The sequence below is a fragment of the Typopeltis vanoorti genome, chromosome 2 (assembly GCF_054136105.1).
Source record: "Typopeltis vanoorti isolate ZY-2024b chromosome 2, IOZ_Tvanoo_1.0, whole genome shotgun sequence".
NCBI lineage: Eukaryota > Metazoa > Arthropoda > Arachnida > Uropygi > Thelyphonidae > Typopeltis > Typopeltis vanoorti.
Genome location: NC_143550.1, coordinates 39,701,810 through 39,716,837, shown reverse-complemented (window position 1 = coordinate 39,716,837; position 15,028 = coordinate 39,701,810). Strand labels below are relative to the sequence as shown.

The 15,028-nt window shown below is 34.3% G+C and overlaps 1 protein-coding gene across 2 annotated transcripts in view; it reads left to right on the top strand.

Moving 5' to 3' along the window:
• SIDL (SIDL trafficking protein particle complex subunit 10) overlaps positions 1–15,028 on the top strand; it is a 248,066-nt gene that overhangs the window by 131,578 nt on the left and 101,460 nt on the right. For both annotated transcript variants that reach the window (XM_090411063.1, XM_090411072.1), the window contains exon 13: positions 3,458–4,002. In XM_090411063.1, coding sequence (XP_090267189.1) covers positions 3,458–4,002 — 545 coding nt within the window. The remainder of the gene's footprint in view (positions 1–3,457; positions 4,003–15,028) is intronic.

The window sequence follows — 15,028 nt, the reverse complement described above, 5'->3', positions numbered from 1 at the left end:
ATCTCAGATTGTTAATTCTCATTGCATGTATAGATATTCCTTTGGCATCTTCTTTTATTTTATCATTGCTCTTTCTAAATGTGCAATAAAAATGCTTGGTGATATTGGGTCTCCCTGTCTAGTACCTCTGCTTGTTTTAAACCATTTCCCCAAATCATCACCTATTCTAACTGCTGCAACTGCATTCTGATAAACATCTTTTAATGTAGCTATTAGTTTTTTATCAATTCCATAGGATTCCAGAACTGCTAATGTCACTTTCTGGTCAATACTGTCAAATGCTTTCTGAAAATCAACAAAGCAAGTATATATGTTTTTGTTTTTTCTCCTAGCTTTCTCTGCTATTAACCTCATTGTCAAAATCTGTTGAATTGTAGTTCTATCCTTCCTAAATCCTGCTTGCTCATCTGCAAGGTATGCTTCCAATTGTGTTCTCAATCTTTCTGCCAATATGATCATCATCACTTTACCAAAGTGACTTATCAAGGCAATTGTTCTATAATTTTTACATTCTAGCTTATTTCCTTTCTTGTATAATGTTACTAATATTGATTTCACCCACTCCTATTTTCCCTTCTTTCCATACCATGTTACATAGTTGGTGCATTTCTGTAACCGATACTTTCACCACCATATTTAATCATTTCTCCAGTAATGTTATCGTTACCAGGACTCTTGTTGTGTTTTAGCCATCCTATTGCTTTTTCTACCTCTCCTCTTAAAATGTCATATCATGCTCATTAGCTGGTGGTGATATCTGCTTCAATTCTTCATTCAGTTTCCCAATGCTATCTGAATCTAATTTTTCTTCATATAACTGACTACAGTATCTTGTCCACTGTTGTACAATTTTTTCTTTATTCATCAATACTTTGCCTTTTTCATCTTTAATTGTGGTCTGTTTTGGTTGCCACTTTCTATTAATGGTTCTGATCATTTTGTATACCTCCCTTGTTTTATACTCTCCATAGTACTGTTCTATATTGTTGCATTGGGCTTCTAACCATTTCATCTTATCCATTCTGACTGCTTTTTTCACCTCATTACACTTTCTTCTATATTGCTCTTCTATTTGTTCTGATGTATCCCTTCTTATCTTCAACATCCTTTTCTCCTGTACTAACTTCAGTGTTTCTTGTGTAATCCATTTCTTCTTGATCTTCTCTTCTTCTGATACTGTTTCTTCAACTGCATCTTCTATCGCCTTCATTACTCTTTTCACTCTTAAATTCGAGTTTTTTTCTTTCTCCACACTTTTAAGTTTCTCTTCTAACACTGTTCTGTACCTTCTTCCTATTTCTGCTTCACTTATTCATGCTGTATCTCTTCTTTTCTGATGTTGGGGTTTATATTTCTTTTTTAATTTCATCTTGATGTTTGCAATGACTAAACTATGGTCCGAGTCTATATCTGCTCCTTGAAAAGTTCGACATTGCTGTACTGATGTTATCCATCTTCTTTTAATCATATCGATCATGTTTTTGGTTTTCCCATCATTTGATCACCACGTCCATTTTCTACACTCCTTTTGTTGTATCTTGTGTTCAGATCATCATATCGTGGTCCACAGCAAATTCTAACAATTTTTCACCTCGTTCATTTCTTTCTCCGAAACCATATTTTCCCATGACTCTTTCCCAACCATCATTATCTGTTCCAACTTTGGCATTCCAATCTTCTTCAATAATTAGCACATCTTGCTTTGGTATTGTTTCTATTTTCTCTGTCAGATCTTTGTAGAATAAGTCAATATCTTCATCTGTGCTGCCAGATGTGGGTGCATATATCTGGACTATTGATATGTTGAATGGCTTTGCCTGAAATCTTTCTGCTATGATTCGTTCATTAACTGGTTTGTAGCCTAACAGTGCCTCTCGAGCTTCGTGCATGGTGTCATGTCCTGACCATATTACTTTGCATCCATTGATCTCTCCAGATGATGTCCATCTCATCTCTGCCAATCCTAGTATATCCCACCGATATCTCTTCATTTCCTCACGAAGTAGTTCTAATTTTCCTGACATCCAGAGTGTCCGCTCATTCCATGTTCCTACTGATAACAGTTCTGTTAGTTTCTGTTTCCTTTCGGTATCCCACTTTTCGATCCAACCCCGATCGCTTGATTGGTATCGTGGACCTTGTTTATCCGGGCGACGCCCGAGCCGGCATGTTGTAGCTGTTGATTAGGCATCAGATAACAATCGTGTTTTTTTCTTTACGGTCAGAGCATCGACACTCATCTGACCGACCCTCCTCCTTTATCCTGGCATGAGACCCATAAGGATTCAAAAATATGGCTTAGTATTAATTACAGATAAAACCAAGTAATAAGCAAAAAACAGCAAAAAAACACAAATTTAAGAGTATCAACAGGATTCATTCCAAATGTAAAGCTTATGATTATTTAGGAATAATGATTACAGAAGATGGAACAATAGTTATGGGAATAAAATCAAGAAGAGCTAAGGCAAAAGAAGCATTCTGGAATAATAAATTACTAATGACCACTGGAATAAATAAACTAAAATAAGAATAATAAAATCCTATGTATGATCCAAATTGAAATATGGATGTGAGACGTGGACAAAAACAATATCCATAATCAAGACATTTTGAGATGTGCTATAGGACCACATCTCAAAATGTGGTCCACATCTCTTGCACTAAAGATTTCTTGGAACAAGAAAAAAAATTAATGAAGAGGTATTGAAGTTAATGGAAACCAAAAGAGCACTCATGGAAGAGAAAGTACGAGTTGGCACAACACATATTAAGAGGAACAAGGGAAAACGTATTTGGAAATACTGGAGGGAAGAAGATCTGGTACACCAAGAACTTCTTAGGTTAATGATGTGAAGAAATGGATGGGTAACAAGGGCTATTATAAGATCAAAAGAATGGTAGAGGATCGGACACTCTTACATACCATGATTGCTAACCTCCAAATTGGAGAAGAAGCTATTGTAAAGCAACTGTGAGTTTCATTGTTATTATTATTTTTTAATTTCTTCATGATTTTTACTGGTATTTCTTATGTGCATTTCCCTTATATAACTATTTAAAAAAAATGGACATAGCATTGGTAAAGTTAAACATAGGATCCCTTTAATTAAAGAGCACCTCTGTTGTTCATTAGTAAGTATCTAGAACAATTTTTATTTATTTTATCTAATTTTATTTATTTATTTTTATTTTCTGAAACAGCATCATGCACATCACATCTGAGAAAATTTTCAGCTTAATGAATATGATCACTTAATAATTCAATAATCCAGTGTTTTAACTATCTGATGATTTTTTCCCCAACAATTAATCTCCTTTCCACCCTTCAAAATATATTGCTTTATTCATATACTCCTATTTCTTTAATGTCTTCATGCTTAAATATTCTAAATGTAATTAGAATTGAAATATATATATATATATATTCATATTATGGATATTACTTGTGATTTAGGTGAACCCTTGCTTGTACGAATGGACAAGATATTTTTAATATCAGGTGTATATCTGGAATCAGATGAACCCACATTTATATGTGATAGTGAAGTGAAAGTTAATATCACTATTATTAGTTGCCTTCCTGAAGAAATAATATGTCGTTACATTAGATTATCTTTGAAATATGATCCTGCACCTAAGCCAAAATGGAAAGGAAAATTTCAAGCATCACATACTCAAATTCCTTTTAAAAGTGCTACTGAGGGGAAAGAAGCTGGTGATTTACGAGTAACTTTGTCTCACAATCATTTATTCCAGGAAGAAAACTCTTCTTTTGTTCCCAATGTGCCACAGTTGGTAAAACATTGTGGATATAAAGATGATGGTACTTTATCGGCAAGGATAGTTTGCAAAAATTCCCATCAGATTTTAAGAAGAAGAGACAGTCAAGGTAGATTAAATAGAGAAAAGGATATTGTTAAAGATGATTACAGCTTGTGCTTAAAGGAAAGCAATGTAAAACTCCTTCCTGAAAAGAACTCTATCACTTTGAAAATGAAGGTAAGTAGTACTTTTATACTGTTAGAATAAATGTTCAGAAGTTTATTATATAAACTTATTTGTAGCAGTACTAGTCATGTGTGAAGTTTCACTTAAACCATGCGTTTACTTAACAAGCATATCCTATACAGCTTTTTTTTTTCCCCTTTTTTTTTGTGCAGAAAAGAAAAGAAAAAGTTAGATATTTCAGATATTTTCAACCATATTATTTGCTTTCTCTAGATGCAAAAACATTAATGTATCAAGAATTTATTATCTTTGGAAGAAAAAGGGCAAATGCTATTCTACTTAAAAACTCCTCATTCAGCTGTACACTGTAACCCATAACAACTGCAAAAAAATTGTCATTTCTAAATCAGTAAAGTTTGTAAATACCAAATGCACTAGGCTTACCTTTTGCTCAAATGCTACTCCAGCCTTCTGTTTCCTTTCTAAGGCTGTTGGACAAAACTTCTGCCTCACCATGTTTCCACTTCTCTCTTTCTAGAACTCATCCCCTGAAAATAAGGCTGACCTCATGGTACATCTCCAACTCTTGTTTAGATGGCCAAGCAAATCTCCTCCCACAATTCCACAAACTACTAACATCATGCTTCTTCTGATCTTTTGTCAGAAGGATATCAGAAAAAATACTCAGTAGTCTTTGATACTTATAAGTCTCCTGCCATATGGTATCTCTACAATTACCATCCATCATGTATTGCCTGTATAAACTGTGATACTCATATGGCATCTACCCAAAAGCTTGGAAGTCTTTATCCAGGCTTCCCCCTAAAAAGAGAGATAAGTCACCTGAGCACTCTCAAAAGTGATAGAGAAGTTCATTAGCAACTAACTTCTTCACCAGCTGGAGACCCATCAGTTAATTATCATCAGTATGGATTCTGCCATTCTCATTCTATAGCAGACCTCCTCACTAACCTTACCTGCCTTTAGTCACAGGCTCTGAAAAAAAAAATTGGAGAAACTCATGTAGCCATTCTTGATATTTCCAGTGCATTTGATTTGATTGAGGAATGGCATTGTGTTTCCTTCCAAACTGAGATCTTAAAAAAGGGTTGGTCTTTCTCCAACCCTTTGTGATTGGATTGCGGTTTCCTCTCTAGTCATTCATTCTGTCGGTATGAATTATTTCCTCTTGTTTGATTTTTTTTTTTTTTTAGATCAGTGCTGGAGCATCCCGAGACTCCATGCTTTCAACTGCACTGCTCATCAATGCTCTTCTCTCACTAATGTCCAATCCTATTCCTTTCCAAAGCTGTTGGGCAGGACTTCTGCCTCACCATGTTTCCACTTCTCTCTCATCCTGATGGTGCAGTGGTAGCAACCATCTCTGTAAGCATCATAGTTTAATTTACTGAGAGGCCTTGATGCCAGATCCTATTAAAGGCCTTGGAAACACCAAGTGCAATAACATAAATTCTCCAGACCTTTTCATGGCAGATGTCCAGAAGTAGGTGACATAAGTTTAGATCTACTGTGGAAGTTGACCATGATGAACTCCATTACTTTAGACAGCAGTCATGTGATAGAGCAGTGGGTTGATGTTTGATGGTACTCTTGTCTTTTTTTAAAAAAAAAAATGGCTATATATGGGCTTTCTATATATGAATGAATGCCTTCTGAGTATAATATAGCATAGAGTTGATAAAGGGCAAGCATTAGTTAAGGAGCACATCTCTTGAGCACAATTGGTGGAATACAGCCAAGACTGGAAACCTTTTTGATATCTGGGTCGTTCAAGAATTCCTCTGATGAATTTTTGGCATAAGGCTACAGAAGGCAGTTAAGTTGGAGTACTGCTTAACTGCAGGCAAGCTGGAGGTGATTTACCTTGGTCATCTCTGCAGGACTTGGATTAAAGGATAGTACCATTTCATCTCCATCCCCGTCATCCTTAGACAAAGATTGCAGTAGTGCCATCTGGGTGAGAGAGAGAGAGAGATGAGAGCACAGATGGGCAGAAACCACAGTGAACAGCTTTTGCAAGAGACAAATAGTCATGACTGCTGTTGGCAGTGAGTTTATACATCAGGAGGTGGTAAAGATGATTCAGAGAGACAAGTAACTAAGTTGTGATGGAATGTTCTCTATTGGGAAAGATTTGAAGGTATGTGTGTTACAAAGTTTAGTTGATAGGTGGAAAAGAAGAGACATGATAGAAACATAAGATATTATTATTGTATGGGCACCTCCATGGAGTCCGAAGACTCATTGCTAGAGGCCCAATCTATCATTACTCTCCTTGAACCCATTAACAGACAAAGCATTCTTATCTGACTCTGGCAACCCATTCCACTCATTCACAACTCTCCATGCAAAAAATCTAGTCCTCACACCCCTACTAACCACATCTTTATTCAACTTCTATGGATGACCTCTTGTTCGGACCCTCCAGCCGAGTGCTGAAACATTTTCCCTGCATCAATCTTATAAAACCCCTTAAGCAACTTAAATGTTTCTATCATATCTCTTCTTTTTCTTCTATCAACCAACTTCTGCAATCTATCTTATAAACACCCTCATTCTATCTTCATAGGAAATATTCCACAGACCACTCGCCTCTGGATCTTCTCCACCACTTCCACATCCCCGAGAGACCCCCAGGAGACCAGACTTGAGCACAGTAATCCAGATGTGGACCTATTAAGGTCTTATAAAGAGGAATAACAACTTCCTTATCTCTACTTATTAGTGTGTTCTTCTCTAGCCAGGTAATCTTATGGGTTACTTTAGCAACCTTAGCAATATGTCCTCTAAACTTTAAATCTCTGCCTACCACCATCCCTAAATTTCTAGCTTCCTCTATTTCATAGAGTACAGTACCATCAATATAATATGCAGCTTGTAATCTGTTTATCCCAAAGTGCATAACTTTCCATTTCTCCACATTGGATTGTTACCCATTATCTTTTGCCCATACTGACAGCCTGTTTAAATCGTCCTGCAAACTCTCCGCATTGCCTTGATTAACTGCTACTCTACCTTACTCTCTTACTTTACTTCACATCATCAGCAAACAACTGAATATTTCATTTCAAGTTATTTCCTATGTCATTTATGTACAAATTAAATTGCAACGGATCCACAATGAAACTTGTGGCACACCACTAGTTGCCTGTTTTTGTCTTGATTCTGCTCCTCTATATACCACTTTTTGATATCTGTCCAGCAGCTACCCTCTTATCCAATTAACCAGTGTCATATCCTTAAAAAAACTGAGCCAGCCTGGATTCGAACATGGAATCTTCGGATTGGTCAGACGCATTATCTGTTGCACCACTGGCCCATGCACAAAAATTTGTGCCGGCTGAGAATCAAACCTGGGTCAACTGCTTGGAAGGCAGCTATGCTATACTATACCACTGTCACCCACACAGAAAAGTAGCTGTGAGGATCAAGATTTTAAAGCGGTATTAAAGAGGTTTTATAAAATTGATGCAAAGGAAAATTTTTAAATTGCCAGAGAGCTAGTGTTAAATTGTGAATGAAGCTATGTTATGTAATTTATTATTTTCATTCACATTTAACATTGCCTATTTAAATATTAATCATGGTTTATATAAAATTGTTTATTATTCCTTAATTAAGAATTACTAATTAAATATTTATTCAAAACCTGATCTATTATTAATTTATAGAATAATAAAATGTATAGAATTTTGTGTAACCAAATATATATGGTGTAACGTAAAGTGTTATTTTATATTTAACCGTATACGTAATCAAAAAGTTGAAGAAATAGTTTAAATATTATGTTGTTCTTATTTGTGAAATATTTAATGTTATGTAATCACTCATGTAGCAGTAATAGAGCATACATTACATTGGTGAAATGTTTACGCTTAGTCTATTGTCATGGAGACGCACGCGTAAACAACCACGAGTGAAGAGAGCGTGGCGTTCGAACGTAAGGGAAGAGTGAAGGTCATAGATAGAAACAGAAGGAAGAAGGAAGGTCTTAGATAAGACAGAAAGGAAGAGAAGAATTATTAAGCGAGGGAGGAGAGAGTTTTGCGGAACCAGTAGGAAGGTAGCGTACAAGTAAAGAAGTAAAAGAAGATTATAAAATCCTCAGGGCAGAAATTTATGAGTATAGTGTTCGGAAGTGAACCAATAAGTAGTGAATCATAAGGTTTAATATTATGAGCGAAATCAGCTGTTGTTATGAAGAAAGGTTAATGTCGTGATCAGATAAAAAGGAAACTGGACAGTCAATGCGAAAATTCTGATTAGTTCCAGTTAATCTGGATTACGATTTTAATTCTATGTTGCCCTAGGAAAAGGTTATATTGATTACTTGGAGAAAAGTGAACAAGAAAAGATATCAGTACCTAATTACTGTTGTTTGGAATAGTGAAGTGCGACTAACAGTAGTACAGTTTAAACTTGGAGAATTTTTATTATGTGTTCCGCTAACGTTAATTAAGTTAATTCATAAGTGCTCTCTCAATAATTTGATGTGTTGAAGAATTTGTCTGGTAAGAGTAGTTGTATAAGTTTTTCTATTCTAGCATTAACTGTAATATATCTCCGATGCTCAAGAACCGGAATTTATTTGCTTGGAATATAGCTTACGTAGTTTATTGCTTGCTGTGAATATAAACATTGAGCTGATAGATTTGTGAAGACTGATTAAATGTGAAATTGTTATATTAACTTGAGATAAGAAGATTTGTGTTTTGAGACTGTGAATTGTATATGGAAGTTAGAACATTGTATTGGCATAACTGATTTAGGAAGATGTGTTAAGTTATTTGTGTAGTTCCATTTTTAAAATAGAGTTCTTGTATTTGTTAACCATATCATATATTAAATGTTTTATTTTGTTAATCTAAATATTGTGTTTGCCTGAATTCCTTATTATTGCACCGTTCATAAATATTCGAATCTTGCGGGAACCCCAAGTAAAAATGATAATAGATGATTCGGCCTAATGAGATGACTGCTAACTTAATTTAGAACTGATCCTACTATTTATATAGACTAATCTAAGAATAGGGTGGCGCAGTATAAATATAAATTTCCCTACTTTTGGATCGGTGATCATTTCGTAATTAGTTATATTATTCATAAAAGTGACTTGAAACTAGATAGATTTAGAACACGACGTAAAAAGGTCGTCACGACAAATGGCGCAGTCGACAGGATGTGATTTAATCAATAAGACGTAATTTAAGTTAAGAAATTGAATTTAAGTTTAGTGATAATAATCGTAGAATTACTCCCTGAAATTTTAGAAAGTGAAATAATTAAATCACAGTGAACTGGTTATAATTTGGACTCAGGCAAAGATAAAAATTAATTTTAAAAGTAAAAAGATTGAATTAATTGAGATAGTAATTTATTAATCACTATGGCTGTCACATCAAGCTCTGAAATGAATGACAGTGAATTCTTTCGTACGGTAAACCCGCAACAGGTTTTTCCCCAATATTCAGGTGAAGAATCAGATGATGTACTATTTTTCTTTACCTATGTTGAAAAACTTAGAGAAATTGCAGGTTGGACTGATTTTCAATTGCTAGTTCTGATTAGAAGTAAATTGGTAGGTAAAGCAAAGACATTTTTGCATTCTTCTCCAATACTTCGAGAAACTTTTGAGTATTCCAAATTTAAAGACACCTTATTATCTCAATTTTGTAAACTTAGAAGTGTAGGTCCTAACTTGTGGAAATTGCAGAAAATTGTTCAAAAGGATAAAGAGACTGTTACTGATTTTCACAATAGGTTATTAACATTGGCCAACAGTTTGAATGTTACTGGTGAAGATAAACCTCACTTAGATTGGGCTGTGTTCCAACAATTTAGACAAGGTGTTAGGCAAGAATTAAGAGAAACAGCCTACAAGAAGAAAATTTCTACTTTAGAAGAGTGTCTCAAAAGTGTTAAGGAAAAAGAACAAATACTAGGTGACCTTTATCCCTCAACTAATGCAAGTCTTGTGAATGTCGTAAATAAAACTGATAGTTCATTCAACCAAACAGAAATAGAAAGGAGAAGTAAAGTTGAAAAGGGAAAAGCAAAGAATACTGGAGAAAATTCAAGTAATGTAAACTACGTGATGGAGAGTAAAGAGCAATTTGACAGGAAACTGATGACAGAAGTAAAAACTTTAATTCACCAGGAAGTGAATAAGTTAAATCAGCCTATAATGGATAGCCTTAATGAAGTTGTGAGACAGTTATCAGCTATTACTCTGAAATCTCAAGAAAATCAAGACCCCACTACAAATAAAATTAATGAGATGGTCAAACATGAATTTGAAAAACAAAGTCAACCTATTTTAAGTACTCTAGATAAAGTGATGCGAGGATTAAATGATGTTAGACAACAAATGTCTGCTATTCCTCAATCCAAGACAGAGACAAAGCAAGGAAATCCTCTTAGGTGTTATAATTGCAACAAAGTTGGACATTATGCCAGGAACTGTTTCCATAACAAGGAAAACTACTTTAACAATAGATGAAACTCAAAGTTTGGATACAAACCCCACAGAAGAAATAATAGAATTCAGAATTATCAAACATCTAATGAGAGAATGATGAGAATTAGAGGTGATATCCTGGGCTCTAAATGTGACATCTTATTAGATACTGGATGTAATGCTTCAACTATTAGAAAGGACTATCTCCAAAGTATAAGACATAAGTTAAGGAATAACATTACCAAACTTAGACAACCTGTAAGGATTACTTCTCTCTCAGACTCAAACTTTATGGCATATGAAAAGGTTCGAGCTAGAATATACCTGCCAGAATTTGGACTGTATGTGTGGCAAGACCTACTTGTTGTCCCCACTGCTTCCAATCTAGATTCTCACATTATCTTGGGAACAAACTTCCTAGCAAGATATAAATTTTCTTGTAACTTTTCTAAGGAAGAAATAACCCTAATGAACAAAAGGAGATATACTAGGAGAAATGAAATTCATAATTATGATAGGTCTAAGTATCAAACAAAACAGTTTAGATTGCCACTTGAATCAGGACCATCTACTGAAGAAAAATCAGCTGTGAATCAATCATCTAATAGAGATAGTGGTGATAACTCTCATGTACACATTCAATCTGATACTCCTCTTCTTACTGATGAACCAAAAGTAGTAGTGACAAAGCCCAAATCAGAAGTTACCACTAATAGCAAACTAAAGGTTGAAGTCAATTTTGGTAAAATGTCTAATCTATATCATAGAACAAACCACCAAGTTATGAGACAACAAAAACTTAATTCTAATAATGGAAAATGTGAAATTAATTCAAAGAAGAGAATCCTATACTACAAATTTAGAGGACATGCAGAAATTGATAATAATAGTAATAAGAGAATTGTTGATAATGTAAAAGAGAATAAAAGCACAAAACATAATAAGGAAGAAGGAAGGTCTTAGATAAGACAGAAAGGAAGAGAAGAATTATTAAGCGAGGGAGGAGAGAGTTTTGCGGAACCAGTAGGAAGGTAGCGTACAAGTAAAGAAGTAAAAGAAGATTATAAAATCCTCAGGGCAGAAATTTATGAGTATAGTGTTCGGAAGTGAACCAATAAGTAGTGAATCATAAGGTTTAATATTATGAGCGAAATCAGCTGTTGTTATGAAGAAAGGTTAATGTCGTGATCAGATAAAAAGGAAACTGGACAGTCAATGCGAAAATTCTGATTAGTTCCAGTTAATCTGGATTACGATTTTAATTCTATGTTGCCCTAGGAAAAGGTTATATTGATTACTTGGAGAAAAGTGAACAAGAAAAGATATCAGTACCTAATTACTGTTGTTTGGAATAGTGAAGTGCGACTAACAGTAGTACAGTTTAAACTTGGAGAATTTTTATTATGTGTTCCGCTAACGTTAATTAAGTTAATTCATAAGTGCTCTCTCAATAATTTGATGTGTTGAAGAATTTGTCTGGTAAGAGTAGTTGTATAAGTTTTTCTATTCTAGCATTAACTGTAATATATCTCCGATGCTCAAGAACCGGAATTTATTTGCTTGGAATATAGCTTACGTAGTTTATTGCTTGCTGTGAATATAAACATTGAGCTGATAGATTTGTGAAGACTGATTAAATGTGAAATTGTTATATTAACTTGAGATAAGAAGATTTGTGTTTTGAGACTGTGAATTGTATATGGAAGTTAGAACATTGTATTGGCATAACTGATTTAGGAAGATGTGTTAAGTTATTTGTGTAGTTCCATTTTTAAAATAGAGTTCTTGTATTTGTTAACCATATCATATATTAAATGTTTTATTTTGTTAATCTAAATATTGTGTTTGCCTGAATTCCTTATTATTGCACCGTTCATAAATATTCGAATCTTGCGGGAACCCCAAGTAAAAATGATAATAGATGATTCGGCCTAATGAGATGACTGCTAACTTGATTTAGAACTGATCCTACTATTTATATAGACTAATCTAAGAATAGGGTGGCGCAGTATAAATATAAATTTCCCTACTTTTGGATCGGTGATCATTTCGTAATTAGTTATATTATTCATAAAAGTGACTTGAAACTAGATAGATTTAGAACACGACGGAAAAAGGTCGTCACGACACTAGGGTTCATCTGTGGAAGTTGCATAAGAGTGTGATTAGTAAGGGCATGCATATGAGATCTTTTCTGTGGAGAGTGGAATGGATTGCCAGAATTAGTTCTAAGTGCTCTGACAGTTAATGAGTTTAAGGTGAGGAATGATAGGTTTTGTTGGTATAAATGTGTGGGTTTCCTGCGATAAGTCGTTGGACTCAATGGAGATGCCGTATAATAATAATTATTATTCAGAACAAAGATATGAGTTTGTATACTAAAGTGTAGTATGATCTATCCAAATTAAAAAACTTTGATAGTAACTTACTACTCTCTGGAGAGAACAGTAAATAGGGAGATCACATGAGGATTGTATTGCAATCCTCATGTGATTTTACAGAGATTGCAGGTTAACATTGTGATGCTTTGGGTATTAATCTGCATGAGAAATGTCATTGTCACTTGAGTACCCAGGCTTTGTTTCTTACTGTGGTTTCTTACATGACATTTATGTTGTACTGTGGTACAACATAAATGTTATGGTGCAGAATTACCATAGTTAACCAGGAGGAAAACCTCATAGAATATTTCTTAGAATCTATAACAGTAAAGACATAAAGAAAAAGATAATCAAGGACCAAGGGATAGACATTCTGGAAGTTCATATGGATATCAGTGAGGAGGTACAATCTATCTCAAGTGAAAAAAGATCATTTATCAGCACTTAACTATTACTATCTCAGGTATCTGTTCCTAATTCAAGTATGCACTTCTAGTCCAACAGAAATTACTTCCTTCTGTACATAGTTCAGTGATTGTATAAGGATCGTGACCTAGTGAAGATACAGTAACTGAAATAGAAGCTTAGTTAATCATGCACTGACAACAGGTAGCATATCTGTATCATCTGACAATCTGCACCAGTGTACTATGTCAATTTCAGTTACAGGTAACCTGCCCATTCTTAATACTGTTGGAGTAGTCAACACTCAACCTCATCTCATGGAATCAGCAGCATGCATAGCCAGTCAAGTGTTAATTCCTAGTTTCCTTCCTACCTGAGTTATCCACATTAGAAAAGAAATACACACTGATAGTTACATCCATGTTAATGCCCATAACATCCCAGTCAAAAAAAGTCAGAACCATTTGAAACTTGTATTACACCATGCTCATAGTTAATGTTCCACTGAGCCCTTCTAGCTGAGAATTGAATTATAACAAAACTGCCTTTTTAAAAAATGGTTTTAATGAGTCTTTTATCAACAAAGCATTCAACAGCTTTAGGCTCCCAGTTTCTAGATCTCAGGAAGAAATCTCTTGACTTCTTGTGTATGTTAAGGGAATATCTAAACATAAGCTCTATGGCTTCAGAACATCATAGTAGCCTTTCATCCTGTCAGGATTTCTACCTTCCTTTCCTAAACACAAGCTTTCTCCACTCACCTTTCTAGGTGTTGTCTACCAGATTCCTTGCTTGTCTTACTTGCGACAGTCTGGTAGATCTGCAGCTGTCCACTGTGAGGAACAGAAATCTTATATATGGTACCATGAACCTTAGCAATCTGGCCTAGCTGAAAATACCATCTTGACCAAACATAGGCTTTGGGAAAAAAAAAAAACTTTTACACAAAAGTAGTAGATTGCTTGTTGCAATACAAAGAGTGTTGCGAGGCTTTTCTAAGTCAGCTGAATTTAAACAGATGTGATGGCCTTCTGATTATCTCTTTTATGGGAAATATTATTGTATCAGTCTTCTGTAAATTCCTAATTATTGTCTTATTATAATTGTATGTATATATTTTTATTATTTTTTTAATTAAGAATTTGTTGTCTTTCTTACGTTGTGGTGGTGCTTTTTAAAAGTGTGTTCCATTTGATCAGCATACAGAAGATGCCTTAGTTATGAAGCTGAAAAATGAATATGTAGTAAATTCAGTTTTACATAAATTTCAGCTTTCATTTTTATTTTCACAAACATGTCTACATGCTTACCTATTCTAAAACAAGATCAGAAATAAAGCCCTGTGTGGGCACAAGAAAATAATGAAGAGCAGTCAGTATAAAAAAAAATAAATAAAAAAAAAAGCTATAAGGTTCTTAGTAATTCAGCATATGCTCTAAAAATATAGAGAAAAATATAGGAAAGCTGTTATATGTCAACTCAAGTAAAAGAAGCCATGGAAGATTTTGTTAAAAATATAGAAGATTAATATCAGAAAGAAGAGAGATGGCTTAAAGACTAATATGAAAGCTTAAAAATAGAGGAAATAGTACAAAAAAGAAAGCTAAGATCTTAAAGATCTTTATTGTAACTGGATATTTTAGATATCTGGAGTGATTGCTTTGAAAAAATGTAAATGAGGTAAAAAGTAATAGAACTATAGTAGAAAAGCTACCTGAAGTTGGAAATGTGGGACGATTGTAGATGTTATTCTATGAAAAATGCTTAAGTATTGTGATTTTCAAGTTTTACACTTTCTACACTGCATAATTCA